We start from the raw sequence: 16,239 nt of genomic DNA, 5'->3' as shown, positions 1-16,239 counted from the left end.
TTGTGTTTGTGAAAACAAAGTAGCTATAATTCCATCACTCCCACTGTCGCTCCACCGATCAATAAGTTTCCATCAAAAGAGCGTGTTCCTCCTCAAAAGCCAAAGAAATGGAAGCATAATTTTGTGTGTCATTACTATTTCACCAGGTCACATCAGGTCCTATTGTTTCAAGCTTAAGAATGACTGCATATATTGGGAGTCAAATCGGATGTTTCCGCCCATGTTGCACAAAAACCTCCAACAAAAGACCCACGGTAAAAAAAATCTGGTTACAAAATTTTGAATTTCAGTGCTTTGTTGTTTATACTTCGTTGAAAACTAACACTGTAGTTCACTGGTACTTCGATATTGGAAGCTCACTCCACATGACAGGTTCGAAAGAGCATCTTACGGACTACAGTGAACAAACAAGTGGTAAAGTGACTTATGCAGGTGATGCAAAAGGAAGAATTTTTGGAAACAGAAAATTGAATGTGGAAGGACTCCCAAAGCTTCACAATGTGCTACATGTCAAGGTACTAAACTCAAACTTGATATCTATTAGTCAATTGTGTGATGATGATTTGCATTTTAAATTTGATTAAAAAAAAATACTTGTATAGTTTTTGATAATGCTAACATGTGTGTTATGATATGTACAAGATCAGCAGACAATTGCTATCAACTTGGAGAGGAACTTGCCTAAAAACACACAAAGTTGGATGATCTTGATTTATGGCAACAAAAGCTGGATCATACAAATTTCTAGACATTGAAAAATCTATGTAATTATGAAGCTTTCTGACGTATGCCTAATTTGAATTCTAGAGTTTCATATGCTTGTGGTGCATGTCAAAAAGATAAGAAAACTCGCGTGTTGCACCCCGTGTTACAATGCTTTGGGAAAACACGGTGTCTTGAACTTTTGCAAATGGATTTAATGGGTCCTATGAAAGTGAAAAACTATGGAGGTAAGAAAAAATATTGTGAGACCTCGATTCTAAACATCTAATCTCGGATATAAACAATAATTAAGCATACAAGATCCAATACTAAAAGCAATAAAGGAAATTTTTTTTAACAAGGCCTCGCTCGATCGGTAGAACTTAACCGATCGAGCGAGCAAGAAATTCCAAACTTACTATCCAGATGAATCCAGCGTCGCTCGATCCGTAAGATTCAACCGATAGAACGGGCAACTTTTCTGCAAAATAGAAACATGGCCCAAAGTCCATTGCTCGATTGGTCAAATTCTACCGATCGAGCGATGACAGTACAGAATTGAAAAACAGCAGGATTCTTGCCAAAAATCAAGTCCAATACATTCAAAAATATAACAAGGTTCATAATACATGCAACGACAATATACAACTTCAATACTCGCAAAGTCTATACAACATAAACAACGAAGTTCAAGATCTAAACATGTTCCAATATAATCTAGATAGACATGCTGATAGACTTCTAAACAGAGTCTCACTTCTATCCCTTGATCTCGACTCTAACCAAGCCTCTTTTGACTTGATCATGTCCCACCTGTTGCCAAGTACACATACAAAACAAAGCAACAGCCGAATAACTCCGGTGAGAAAGATATTCCCAGTAAAATCAACATAACATGCAATAAAAAGTAATAACTCAAAACATGTAATACAGACAACATATTCAAAGCTAATACGAATGAAATGCATGTCTTTAAAACAGGGATATCAAAACTGATAATCAAGGAATTGCTGCTCTGCTTTTGGGATCCCGAGGATGAGATCACGTAACGACTCACCGACTCTCCCAATTGAGGTGGTGCCACATATCCCAATCCCCTAGACTTTGGTGCGACTATAAGGAGTATGTTGACACTAGATGAACTTCTAAAACCCAGGCCACTCGCAACATAGCCCCCAAAACTTCTAAATAAAAAGGGTCGTTCTGCCCGCTGAAATCAAAGGTTTTGCCCAAGATGAGTGCATAAGAAAACATAAAGCATTAAGCCATATGACAAAGCTCAAACAACGAAATACACGTTTCACATTCTAGAACAAGTATTGATGCAAGTATGTGATTTAAGGGAAAACTCAAGAACCAACTATCTCGAGTGTGCTATCCCGCTAAAACGATGACTGCTTGTACCTTTCGATACGAATAGCTCCAACTCTGGATAAGCTACAATAAAAGGTTATATCAAAAACTATACAACCTAAACAACAACATCGCTCAAGGTAAAGTCTTTACCGCTCTTCGTCCAACTCTTCGACGATCGACTCCTGATAACTCTGGGCTCGACAAACTCCAATCAAATCTGTACATAGGCAAAAGATAATCAACAACGATGAACAAATCCATTTTCCAAAGTTCTACGATTCAAACGGTTCAAAATCTCAAAAATCAAATCGGCGGCATAACGGCTATAACTGATCAAATCGGAAACGCAGACAGCAGTACAACATTGAAAACAACTCGTATCAATTCTAAAACAACAAAACAAATCCAACACATCTCAAAATCCCCATTTTCAAAATAGGCTTTCAAAAATCATAACAATTTTGAACGACGCCCTAATTCAAAACCGACTGAGAATAAACGATAAGAACTCGTTCAAGAACGACATAACCGAAACTCAATCGATTCTAACTACATCCAAAAATAGAAGTACAACTGATCGGAGAAATACTTGCGATAGAACGAAGCTCTGCTGCTGTGATCGCTAATCTGCCTTCAAAAATAATTTCTAACGGACGGATCAACCGAAAACTAAAATCTGAAAGCTCAAAGAAGAGAAAGAGGCACAACAATGGAGGAAGACGGCTAGGGAGGAGGTGATGGGTGTTGAATCCTGACTTTTGGTGATAACAAAACAATACTTTGTTGTTTAGTCGTCCGCCATTTATTTGTATAAGCAGCTACGCCAACCGAACAAAGACATATCTACTAACGGCAGCCAAAGCATGAAAAGTTGTTGTGCGTCAACCGAACAAGAACATATCTACCGACTTCAGCTAAAGCTTATCAACCAACGAAAGATGCAAAACAGTTGTATGTCAAACATATCTACCGACTGAGATATCTACCGAAATTCAAATACAAAAAGCTATACGCTACATTTCGAAGTTACAGTTTTCCAAATATCATAAAGTGACAAGACAACTGAAAAGCAAAAGGAGGAAGCATTTAAGGATTTTTTTGATAAAGTGAGAAAGCCTTAAATAGCATTTAATGTAAGCGACACATTGAATAGACAATTAAAGGCGCTCCAAGTACGAAATATTCAGAAAGCTTTATCAGTAGGGAAATTCTACCATTGGACAAAGAAGAAAAACGTTGAAGACAAAGGCTATATATATCAAAGCCTCTCTAGACAAAAAAGAGACGACAAAACACAACACAACAAACGCTTATTGAGAATCTGTCTATCTGAGCTCTCGAACCCATCTTGAATACTCAACCGCTCAAAGTGAAAACCCTTAGCCTTAACAGCTTTATCCGATCTTTGAAGAGATCTTTTCAAGGGTTGCTCAAATCCAGATATCGTTTGAAGAACGCTACCTAATACAAGGATTTGAGAAGTCTTAAGTCCTCAAGAGACTAAGACAATCATCATCACCATCTTAAGAAAAGTTTGATAAGAGCTTCAAATATTATCACTGTGAATCTAGGAGTTCCATATTAGGCATTGGATAAGTCCTAACTTGGATCGGGTGTATTGCAAGATGTTGTAATAACCAAAGTCTTCTAGTGAATCCTTTCGAGGTGGAAGAAGGGGTGACGTAGGAGATTGAGCTCCGAATATCCAAGAAACATATCTGTGTCTACTTACGTTATTGCATTTCATCATTCCATGGATATCATCTAGCATGTTGAGAGCTATTTCCGCACTAATCATAGTTGCTCTTACATTTCTAGCAGGCTAAATGAAAACCGGTCGAGTGAACTAACATTTACTCAACCATATTGCATTAGATTTTAAAGACTATCAATATTGTGTATTCACCCCCCCCCCCTCTACACACTATATCGATCCCCAACAAGTGGTATCAGAAAGGGTTTTTCTATTTAGCTACTGATATTCATCATGACATCTTTAAATAAAATTCCTATGTTCTCTAAAGAAGATTATGATGACTGGAAAATTCGTATGCAGGCACATCTTTCTGCTCAAGATGATGATATGTGGTACGTTATCACTGACGGACCCATGAAGATTCTCAAAGTCAACAATGATGTAGCCATAACTGGAGGAGAATCACAGATGGTCGAGAAACCCATAATGGAATGGAATAATGAGGATAAAAAGAAAGCAAATCTTGATAATGCAGCCAAATATATGCTGTACAAGACGCTGGACAAAAATATGTTTTGCAAAATCAAGGCGTGCTCAACTGCCAAAGAAATTTGGGAGAAACTCACTCAACTGTGCGAAGGGAACGACCAAACCAAAGAAAACAAACTCACTGTAGCAATACAGATGTTTGACAATGTCAAGATGAAACCAGGAGAAACAATGACTGAGTTTGACGAAAGATTCAGCAATATTATTTGTGAATTAATTGCTCTTGGAAAGATATACACTAATCGTGAAATTGCTTTGAAGGTTATGCGAGCACTACCCAGAGAATGGGATGTCAAGACCATAGCCATGAGGGAATCAAAAGATCTGAACAAGCTAGAGCTTCATGATCTGTTTGCAGATCTCAAAGCATATGAGTTTGAACTTGGAATCCGAACAGAGGAAGAACCATTAGCGTCAAACCCCACCAAGGCACTAACGACAACTATCCTATCTCAACCAATCGAGGATACAACAAAGAAGACAGCGGAACAAATGAGTGGAGAAGCTATGTCTCTCTTTATCAAAAGGTTTGGGAAATTTATGCGTAATAATAAAAAATTTAAACCTTACTACAAACAAGACCATACAGAGGATGGTCCCGCATTGTGAGACCTCGATTCTAATCATCTAATCTTGCCAAAGAAAACATAAATTAATCCAGCACAAATGGCGACGCAAAATCGGACATTTGGCGACGTAAAATCACGTCGCGAAACAACAAAATTTTTATTTATTTATTTATTTATTTTTTAAAATTTCGAACATCAAGCGCGGGCGCGCCAGAATTTCGCAAAATGCGAAATTCCAAGCCCAAGGGAGGCGCGGGCACTCCTCAAGTCGTGCGGGCGCTCTGCCACTTCGACATGCACTGATAAACACTCCCAAAAAGCACAAGTAAAGCTTGGGAAAGTGCAAAACCTAAACCATCTTAATCAAAAACATACATTGATATACCAAACTGTCAAAATACAATACATGAAATTCTAGGGTTGTACAATAATCAATCTAGTAGAACATGCATCACTTCTAAGTTTTACAATCGAAATACAACAAGTACAACCGAGTTCGAAAACAAAATCGACTCCTACAACAACGAGGCCTTGCTCTATCAGCTCGACCACCTAGCCAAGCGATCTCTGACTCGGTCCTGCCCCACCTATTACCAAGCACACATACAAAGACAAGACAACAGCCGGATAAATCCGGTGAGAATACAATTCCCAGTAAAAGAGACAAAACATGCACATCACTTAATATATCAAACATGATATATGACACAACCAATTAAGAATTCCAATGGCATGTCAATAATTCCAAATCAAAATGCATAAAATGCAATGCATGTCTTTAAAACAAAGATTATCAAGTCTGGATAATCACAAGGTAAAGGTTCTCTTCTCTCAATTGGGATCCCGAGGACAAAATATCACCAACACACCGACTCTCCCGATCGAGGTGGACGGTGTATATTTTACTCCTCTAAACTCTGGGCACCTATAGAGAGTGTTTCTCGACAATTGGTAAAAATCTGCTAACCAATGTCACTCAACTATAGTCCACAGAACATCTAACTCCTCTAGGCCTCTCTTGCCCGTAAAACCAAGGTAATTGGCTCAATATGAATTCTATGCAATATCAAAATAAATCAATCAAGTTCACACCAACAAATAACATGCAGTATGTGATTTCTTTTGGGCACTCGAATTAATTCAAATTCAAGTTAATCGTCCCATTCATTCAAATGTCGTCTTCTTACCTTTTTCAAGTTCGTTGGGAATTCAAATCTGAAAAATACAACGAACTCAATCAATATCTAATCAAAATAGGTCGAGCCATCTCAAAAAAATTCAATACTATACCGTCTTCAACTCTTGAATCGGTTCAAAGCTCCCAAGTTCGTTCCAAACCCGAACCTTCAACCCAAATCTGAAAATGTTGAACATGCGGATTGATATCAATCTACTAATTCAAACAAACCCGGAAATCAAACCGAAACAATACAATCTCGCATTCAAACTCGATTTCGACGGCATAACGGCTATAAACGGTCAAACCAAAAATCAACAACAACATCCAACAATTCTATACAACTCATATCATCTTCCAATTCCTCCAAAACACAAAAAATCTCAACAATATTCAACACCCCATTATCGAATTTATGCTCCAAAAATCATATAAAATCCAAACTTCGTTCTTTTTCCAAACCGACTTCGAATACACGGTCTATGCTAGCTCAAAAATGACATACTCAAAAATCATCAAATTCTGACAAGCCAACAAAAGTCAAGGTTTATGGATCGTAGCAAAACTTACGTCAAAACGAATCCCTCGTTGCCGTGATCGTGAATCTCAACTCGAATCTGAAATCTAACGGTCGGATCGTGCGAATCGGACGGAGAAAAAGCTTGAAATGTTGTTGGCCATGGCTTCTCTCGATTCTGTACGTTAGGGATGGGGAGGAGAGAGTGATGGGTAAGGGAGAGAGAGGTATGGGTAGGATAGAGTAGATAATAATAAGTCAAGTCTTTGACTAAGTCCAATAATCTAAATTGCAAACCGGTCCCTGAAACTCCAATTTAAATCAATTCAATCTCGGCTCAACTAGTTCCCATCAATTCAATTCTAATAATTAATAAATTCCACTAATCCCAAAATATTTAATTTCAGGGCCTTACAATTCTCCCCCTCTAAGAATCGATTTTGTCCTCGAAATCAAAACAGTTCAATCTCATAAAACAAGACAAAGTTCAAAGACTGCTATAATAATTATTCTCTCAAAAACAATAACTCTGAATCGCGGTTCTAATCAAACTCCGCTTCTTGAACCGTTTCTTCAAATCCGTATCGGCTCAACTGCACAAACCCATTTGAATCGGTTGTCTTAAACAAAACTGGAGATTCACCAATTTCCGTCTCAACATCAAAGAAAAATCTGTGAATTTGGCAACAAAAGACGTGAAGCACGTCAAGAATACCCAAAGAATATGGAAGAACAAAGTAGTGGAAAGCAAGGAGAACTGAAGGAGTAAAAGTCGGTATGAGAGATCGCCTATCTCATCTAGAATCACAGAGGAACCCGTGAGTTCATCAAGACAGTTCTCTCTCTTATCATAACCGCCACAGCCTCTAAAAGGAGGAATCTTCTGAATTACTCGGCCTCCCTGAACATAAGTATGGAGATCTGCATCGGAATCCAAATACTTCGTTCATCCTTTTTCTCAAATCATCTTCATCCTAGACAGGAAATCTCCATTCGTCCATCGAACCTCGAATCAAATCTGATCCCAAGTCAGGGAACTTAGAAAATCATCCCAATTCAATTGGGATTCTCATTTCTTCTCATACAGCTCATTTACAAAAGTTGATATCAAGATACTCGTCTGATAGCTGTTGTACAGTAACTTTGCAAAAGATGAGAAATCCATCCAGCTAGTGCCAAAATCAAGCACTACAGCTCAACATATCCTCTTAAAGTCTATATCGCTTATTCTTGGCTGTCTGTCGTTCTGAGGATAATAACTGAATCCAAATATAATCCAATAACAAAAGTCTCTTAAAGACTGAGTTCAAGGTGAGAGTTAACTGAAAATATCATTCTAAAAGGACAGACTTTGACAAGTCAACTATCTGAAAATCCTCCTAATAACAATCCTAATCATAATGCCGTGTCTGAATCCATTCTGCACAGATAAACTGCGACAGGGCAAAACAATCTGAAATTCTTTCTTACCAACTTCTCAACATCGGGTTGAGTCTGGAATTCATTTCGTACAAAAAGAAGTAGCAGATTTCTGCAATCGGTCTAATAAAGCTCAGATGGCTTCTAATTTACAGACTGATCGATTCCTCAATCCTCTGAATATCTTTCGGCCGTCTGAAAGACTAATGAATAACTGCAAAGTGCCAATCTCAAGATACTCTGTCTCAATCAAAATCTCTGGCACAACAAAACAATTACTCACCATTGAGGTGTCGTCACTGCCCTGAAACTCAGACTGTGCCCAGTTCTGGCCCTTCTTCAATAAATTCTCCCGAACAAATCTGTTTTCTTCGCTATCTCCATCTTATAAATCAATTCTGGCTCAGTTCGGATAAAAGAATTCTGATAGAATTCATATCTGTTCCAGACTCTAAATCAGAAATGCAACACTCATCGGTCGACGAAGTCAAGGATAGTAGATAAAATAAGAACAGATCCATCGGCTCAAAGAGAATAACGGTAGTAGATAAAATAATAATAGATCATTCTGTTCAAACCTCAGTTGTTGCATTCTATTACTTCGGATCATACTGGAATTCACCATCAGATTCTTCATCACATCAAATATTTTCCTCAATCTCAAAATCAGTTCGGTTGCGAAACTCAAACTTTGACTTCTCAGTTCAGAAAAGACATCGAAAATTTCACTGGAGATAGTGATGCCCAATCTCACAGGCAATAAGATCACTGCCAATACAATATCATGAATTAGATGTTGAGTCTCAAACTGCTTCAGCTGCTACTATGACTGAGCTATCGCAGGCTCCCTCTGAATAAGAATACCTCCCGAATCTGGATAAGAAGATGCAATGCACTGAAGATTATTAGTACAGAGGAAATAAGAAATACTGGAGCTCGGGTCGATCTCTATTTCATGTCACACAAACTGATCTCATAAGATTCGGTTCAGGTACAAGTGTATTCTCAGGAGTTAGATGGGAAATCGGCTTCACGACGATAAGAATCTCTCGAAAATCTGCTATAGATCAAAATCTTCAATTCTCAGGTACAGATGTCTGTTTGGCTTCAATCAAAATAGCTTCGGTCTTGCAATGATCACAGAAATTCCAGCTCTAGAATTAATATGATCGAGGAAAGGACATTTCGATACAATCAAAATTCAGACTTCAATAGCATAGCATGCAACGTCTCGGCACTCAATTCTGTAAGACCATTCTCCAATACTCTGTATGATCAGTACTATTCTTCGAACAGAACCGAAAAGATCGATAAGAATTTCTAACTCCATCTAAATACCTCTGATAGATTCAGTTCAAAAGATCTACAATACTGTAGACGAGTTTCACTTCAAACGGTACGAATATACTCCAAAGTAGTCTTACCTTGGTCCAAGTCCAGTCTTCAATACTTTTTTTCTATCAAACTCTTAGTCGATGATGTCTGATCTCAAGTCATTGCTGAATCTAACCTCATGACTCAGAAGTAATCCAGAAATCTCATCTGGATGATAACAGCAACTCTCTAACCACTGGTGTATCAACCAATTCAGGCTAGATTCTAGGACATCAACTGTGAACAAGAGAATTCCTCCGCGAAATTCTGAAAACCGAAGGTCATTCGGCAGATCAACTAACAAATAATCCTGGAATCGAGAATCCTTACCGGAGGATTTCCGTTCGTCTATTGACTCGGATCTGAATCTGTCAACTTCTTGAAACAATCCACAGTAGTCCTGTACTAGATAAAGCAGCTAACAGACAATCAAATCAAAATCTGATAACTGAAGTACGATACTGTTCAGTTACAATCAAATCAAAATCTCAATCAAATCAGAAGCTGAAGTACAATACTTTTCGGTTCCAACTCATCCCATTAATTCAAAGAATTGCGACTAATAATAATCAAAATTCAACAAACCGAGATGCATCAATAAATATCAATAAGAAGAAAGATAAGGTGCGTAACCGATCATATCAAAATAAGAAGAGAAACCATACTATACTGTTTCCTGCGGTCATCATCGGTGAAATATGAGTCTGACCCTCGATAAGAGTACAACTAGAATCTATTGCCTCGAAGATTGATTCGTCAAATGATTAAGTTCTCATAGATTCTGTTATTGCGGCTGATAGGAGCAACTGAAGCGGCTAGTATCTTTGTCGGAGTTAAAGACAAAAGGAAATTTCCTTCGGAGATCTTTCGATAATATCATGATGACAAACTCTGGCCTAGCGTCCGGGCTGATGACAGACCTGACAGCGTCTTCTGATCTCAAGGCACTGCTCACTGATTTCATAAACTGCTTTCTCTTCGATTAAAGATGATCTCTAAGTCCCTCTAACTTTGATCAAATGATGAAAAGGAATTTCTCGAAGAAATTCAGATGAAAGAGGATTCCAAAAATTGATCAAACCTTGATTCCCTAATGCTCTCTTCTACAAATTCTACCAACCTTTATCAATCCTCTAAGTTGATACCACACTAACCGAATTCTCCGATCACCTGTGTAGTTCAGAGAATCACCCAACTGATCGATCTCTGCTATTCAACTTCTGCATCCAACATTATTCTTGGTACTCTTCAAAATTGGTAATCTAAACGACTAAAACCTCCTTGGTAGTAATCCCATCGGTGTCATAGTGACATCTATCCGTGCAATGGTGGTACGATCTAGATCAGTCGTGGGAGTTACTGCTGGTTGTCTTTTGCTAAAATTCTCAGGAGACAATTCTGATATTCGATATGAAAGGATACTAATTCTCCATCTCCAAAATTCGGTGTTCCACATCTCTTTTGATAAGTTCGTTCAACTACAAATTACTGAATTTTTGATTTCAATTGGATTCTAATTCACATCGCAAACAATCTCTGATCTGCTAGCTCAAACAGAAGGTGGTACTCGGATCCGAAATAGAAATACAGTTCATATTTCAAGTAATTCATGCTTTAAAATTTAAATCAGATAACCATGTAATTCAAATAATTCTTAATCAATAAAGCATGTTCGCATGTATCTTAAATAAATCATTTAAATAAAACAATCACATGCGACAATTAAATTCATGCAGACTCGATCTACCCCGCTCACTCTAATTCAATCCAAGATCTTATCGCTCTGATACCACTTAATGTGAGACCTCGATTCTAATCATCTAATCTCGGCAAATAAAACATAAATTAATCCAGCACAAATGGCGACGCAAAATCGGACATATGGCGACGCAAAATCACGTCGCGAAACAACAAAAAAAAATTTTATTTATTATTTTTTTAAAATTTCGAACATCAGGCGCGGGCGCGCCGGAATTTCGCAAAATGCAAAATTGCAATCCCAGGGGAGGCGCGGGCGCTCCTAAAGTCGCGCGGGCACGCTGCCCCTTCGACATGCACTGAGAAACACTCCCAAAAAGCAAAACTAAAGCTTGGGAAAGTGCAAAACCATAAACCATCTTAATCATAAACATGCATTGATATACCAAACTGTCAAAATACAATACATGAAGTTCTAGGGTTGTACAATAATCAATCTAGTAGAACATGCATCACTTCTAAGTTCTACAATCAAAATACAACAAGTACAACCGAGTTCGAAAACAAAATTGACTCCTACAACAACGAGGCCTCGCTCTATCAACTCGACCACCTAGCCAAGCGATCTCTGACTCGGTCCTGCCCCATCTGTTACCAAGCACACATTACCAAGCACACATACAAAGACAAGACAACAGCCGGATAAATCCGGTGAGAATACAATTCTCAGTAAAAGAGAGAAAACATGTACATAACTTAATATATCAAACATGAGATATGACACAACCAATTAAGAATTCCAATGGCATGTCAATAATTCCAAATCAAAATGCATAAAATGCAATGCATGTCTTTAAAACAAAGATTATCAAGTCTGGATAATTACAAGGTAAAGGTTCTCTTCTCTCAATTGGGATCCCGAGGACAAAATATCACCAACACACCGACTCTCCCGATCGAGGTGGACGGTGTATATTTTACTCCTCTAAACTCTGGGCACCTATAGAGAGTGTTTCTCGACAATTGGTAAAATTCTGCTAACCAATGTCACTCAACTAGAGTCCACAGAACATCTAACTCCTCTGGGCCTCTCTTGCCCGTAAAACCAAGGTAATTGGCTCAATATGAATGCTATGCAATATCAAAATAAATCAATCAAGTTCACACCAACAAATAACATGCAGTAAGTGATTTCTTTTGGGCACTCGAATTATTTCAAATTTGAGTTAATCGTCCCATTCATTCAAATGTTGTCTTCTTAACTTTTTCAAGTTCGTCGGGAATTCAAATCTGAAAAATACAACGAACTCAATCAATATCAAATCAAAATAGGTCGAGCCATCTCAAAAAAATTCAATACTATACCGTCTTCAACTCTTGAATCGGTTCAAAGCTCCCAAGTTCGTTCCAAACCCGAACCTTCAACCCAAATCTGAAAATGTTGAACATACGGATTCGATATCAATCTACTAATTCAAAAAAACCTGCAAATCAAACCGAAACAATACCATCTTGCATTCAAACTCGATTTCGATGGCATAACGGCTATAAACGGTCAAACCAAAAATCAACAACATCCAACAATTCTAAACAACTCATATCATCTTCCAATTCCTCCAAAACACAAAAAATCTCAACAATATTCAAAACCCCATATTCGAATTTATGCTCCAAAAATCATATAAAATCCAAATTCTGACAAGCCAACAAAAGTCAAAGTTTATGGATCGTAGCAAAACTTACGTCAAAACGACGCCCTCGTTGCCATTATCGTGAATCTCATCTCGAATCTGAAAACTAATGGTCGGATCATGCGAATCGGACGGAGAAAAAGCTTGAAATATCGTTGGCCATGGCTTTTCTAGATTCTGTACGTGAGGGATGGGGAGGAGAGAGTGATGGGTAAGGGAGAGAGAGGTATGGGTAGGATAGAGTAGATAATAATAAGTCAAGTTTTTGACTAAGTCCAATCATCTAAATTGCAAACCGGTCCCTGAAACTCCAATTTAAATCAATTCAATCTTGGCTCAACTAGTTCCCATAAATTCAATTCCAATAATTAATAAATTCCACTAATCCCAAAATAATTAATTTCAGGGCCTTACACGCATGCTTTATGTAGTAGCCCGTACCCAAAATCAGTGATTAAGGGATTAATCAACGCTAATTAAACAAATTGGGTATCGAACAGATTGGAAGCTCCGATGAGCGATCGGAAGCTCCGATCGAATTACGTCAGGCATGACGTGTGACAGGATCGGAAGCTTCGATCAGGATCGGAAGCTTCGATCACCCCTATCCGAAGTCAACCAGTGATAGTTTGACACGTGGCAGATGAGAATCTTCGGAAGCCCCGATGGCAGGATCGGACGTTCCAATCGAGGAATGGAAGTTCCGATCGAGGATCGGAGGTTCCGATCGTGGTCTATAAATAGAAGGCCGAGTCTTCATTCTGATTTGCCAATTCAGAGATTTCCCTCTCCATTCTAGTCTTATTTGCTTAGTTCTAGTCTTCCTAGGCTTGTTCCGGGGGTCGGCGAGGCGTTCGGTAGTCGCAGCGGAGTTGTGCCCAAGTTTGGAGGCATCGACATCAAAGGGCTATCGACGGACGAAGGTATAGCTTTTGCTACCTAAAAATATTTAGGAGTCTGCAATAACTTAGTTAAGGCTTTTAGAGCACTTTAATGATAGTAGTATCATTTGGAAGTGTAGAGCAGACTATAGGCATGGACCTAGAGTTGGTAGAGCTTGCACTGATTTGAGGTACGAAAGTACTGTTCGAGATATCCTGACTGAGTATGCATGTATTATGTGATTGCATGATTTATATATCATTGATTTATGTTGCATTCATTTGCATACTGAGCTATCTCCTTCGAGATGTCTATTAGTAGGGTTGTACCCTATCCTGTTAGTGGATGGACTTCCATGGCTTTGTGTCCGGTAAATCCACTGGTATTATGGTATGGGAGCCACCTCCTGAAGCGACGGCACATCGTGCTACATGCCAGGGCCCGGTCTATTTTTGTATCTGATCCTTGACCTCGAGTTATAGGGAGTTCACTTTGCATGCATGTATACTCATACTCTTGTACTGAGCGTTTTATGCTCACGTCTCGTACTCTGTATTTTTGGACACCCTATTCCATGGGGCAGGTTTGCGATTGGACGAGGCGGGTGGATCCAAGAGGGGCTATGCAATGGTTGGCCAGCTGGAGCTTCGTCTAGGTTTTATTCTGTTGTTATTTGGATTGATACAGCTGTTCGATCTGGTTGTATAATATTTTGGTATTTACAGATTCCTTGCCTTGGGATTGTATATTGTTTATGGTTTCCGCTGTTTTATTCTGATATCCATTTAATTAAGTTAATTGCATGCCTAAGTTCTGTTTAGTAGGTGATCCAGGTAAGGGTCACTACATTTATGGTATTAGAGCATGCAAAGTATTCTTGGGATTTAGATTCTACATAAGATAACCGTTAGGTTAATTTTGTAGATGGCAGATCATGATGACCAGAGTTCTCATGGCAGTATTGGCAGGCGTTGGGGTGATGCCGACCGGGAGCCTCGTAGGGAACGCCGCCATCATCATCGAGATGAGGACCGTTTCAGTGTACGTCGATTCTTGCAGATGGGGCCTAAGCCCTTGGGCGGAGGTGAGTCTCCGGAAGAGGCGGATAACTGGTTAGACCGCATGGAGACGACTTTCCGGACGTTTCACTGCACCGAGGACCAGAAGATGGAGACACTAGGTTATCTTTTGGATGGACGTGCGCGCAGGTGGTGGAGGTTTACTTCTGCAACTTTTGTTGCGGCGAGAGGAGTGGCCACCTGGGCCGAATTCCGCACAGCTTTCCACAAAGCTATATTTTCCTCCTGCACTCCGACAGACGAAGGCGGGTGAGCTACTGAGTCTGCATCAGGGAGCTATGTTTATTGACGAGTATCAGCAGAAGTTCTTCGATCTATTGTATTATTGCCCGGAGATTGCTGACAGCTCCGAGATGAAGTATAATCTGTTCCTTCAGGGCCTTAATCCTGAGATCCATGACCGTGTGGCGGTTGGTGACGACATGTCCTACAAGGGCTTGGTGAGCCGTTGTCAACAGGCGGAGGACAGCATTCGACAGAACAGGTCTTTCTCTCAGTCGAGACCTGTTAGTTCTTTGGGTCCCCATGCCCAATCTTTCAAGAAGTCTGGATCTACTTCTTCTTCCTCTGGCTCTGCTGGTGTTGTTTGTTTCAGAAAGAAGGACAAGTGTGATCACTGTGGGAAGAACTATTCATCCGACAAGTGCCGTAAAGCTTCTGGAGCTTGTTTTCGTTGCGGTGAGGTGGGTCATATCCGGAGGGATTGTCCACTATCTGGGGGAGGCAGTTCTGGTTCTGTTTCAGGATCTGGTTCTCAGGCCACCGTTCAGCAGAGGTTGCAGGGACATCTTGCTGGGAGTTCTCATTTGAGGCCACGAGCTTCTGGCCAGGTGTTTGCCTGAGACATGATCAGGCAGTGGAGGAGAATGAAAAAGTCATCGCAGGTACATTTCTGCTTTATGGTATACCTGCTCTTGTACTTATTGACACTGGTGCATCTCATTCCTTTATTTCCGCACATTTTGTTAAGAGGCATAAGTTACCATACATTGCACTAGACGTAGTGATGTCTGTTTCTACTCCGACAGGCCTATCTTCTTTGGCTAAGCGTCTAGAGATGGGTTGCCCTTTAGAGTTCGAGGGGAACATTCTGTTAGCGAATCTCATGGTTCTTGCGATGGATGACTTCGATTGTATTCTGGGGATATACATGCTGACTACCTATCGAGCTTCAAAGGACTGCTACCAGAGATTAGTACGCTTTCATCCGGGGGGAATGATAGCTGGTTTTTCTATAGAGAGGGAGTGTGACCCCCGATGCCTTTTGTATCAGCTTTGAGAGCCTGTCGAGCTCTAGCGTCTGGCGGGGAAGGCTAACTTATATATGCAGTTGATTTGTCCGTTGAGAGCATCGGGATAGAGAGTATTCCTGTTGTGAACGAATTCCCAAATGTATTTCCTGATGAGATTCCGGGTTTTCCTCCTGTTAGAGAAATCGAGTTTGGCATAGAGTTGATGCCTGGTACTTCGCCTATTTCTCGAGCACCGTATCGTCTGGCTCCGTCAGAGATGCGTGAGTTGAAGAATCAG

At 39.6% G+C, this 16,239-nt stretch overlaps 1 protein-coding gene across 1 annotated transcript in view; it reads left to right on the top strand.

Moving 5' to 3' along the window:
- Positions 1 to 4,168: 4,168 nt before the first annotated feature.
- LOC140871066 (uncharacterized) overlaps positions 4,169 to 16,239 on the top strand; it is a 28,300-nt gene continuing 16,229 nt past the window's right edge. The window contains exon 1 of the mRNA XM_073273510.1: positions 4,169 to 4,847. Within this exon, the coding sequence (XP_073129611.1) occupies positions 4,169 to 4,847 (679 nt within the window). The remainder of the gene's footprint in view (positions 4,848 to 16,239) is intronic.

The sequence above is a fragment of the Henckelia pumila genome, unplaced genomic scaffold, assembly GCF_033568475.1.
Source record: "Henckelia pumila isolate YLH828 unplaced genomic scaffold, ASM3356847v2 CTG_38, whole genome shotgun sequence".
Taxonomy (NCBI): Eukaryota; Viridiplantae; Streptophyta; class Magnoliopsida; order Lamiales; family Gesneriaceae; genus Henckelia; species Henckelia pumila.
This window is presented reverse-complemented; position numbering and strand designations above follow the sequence as displayed.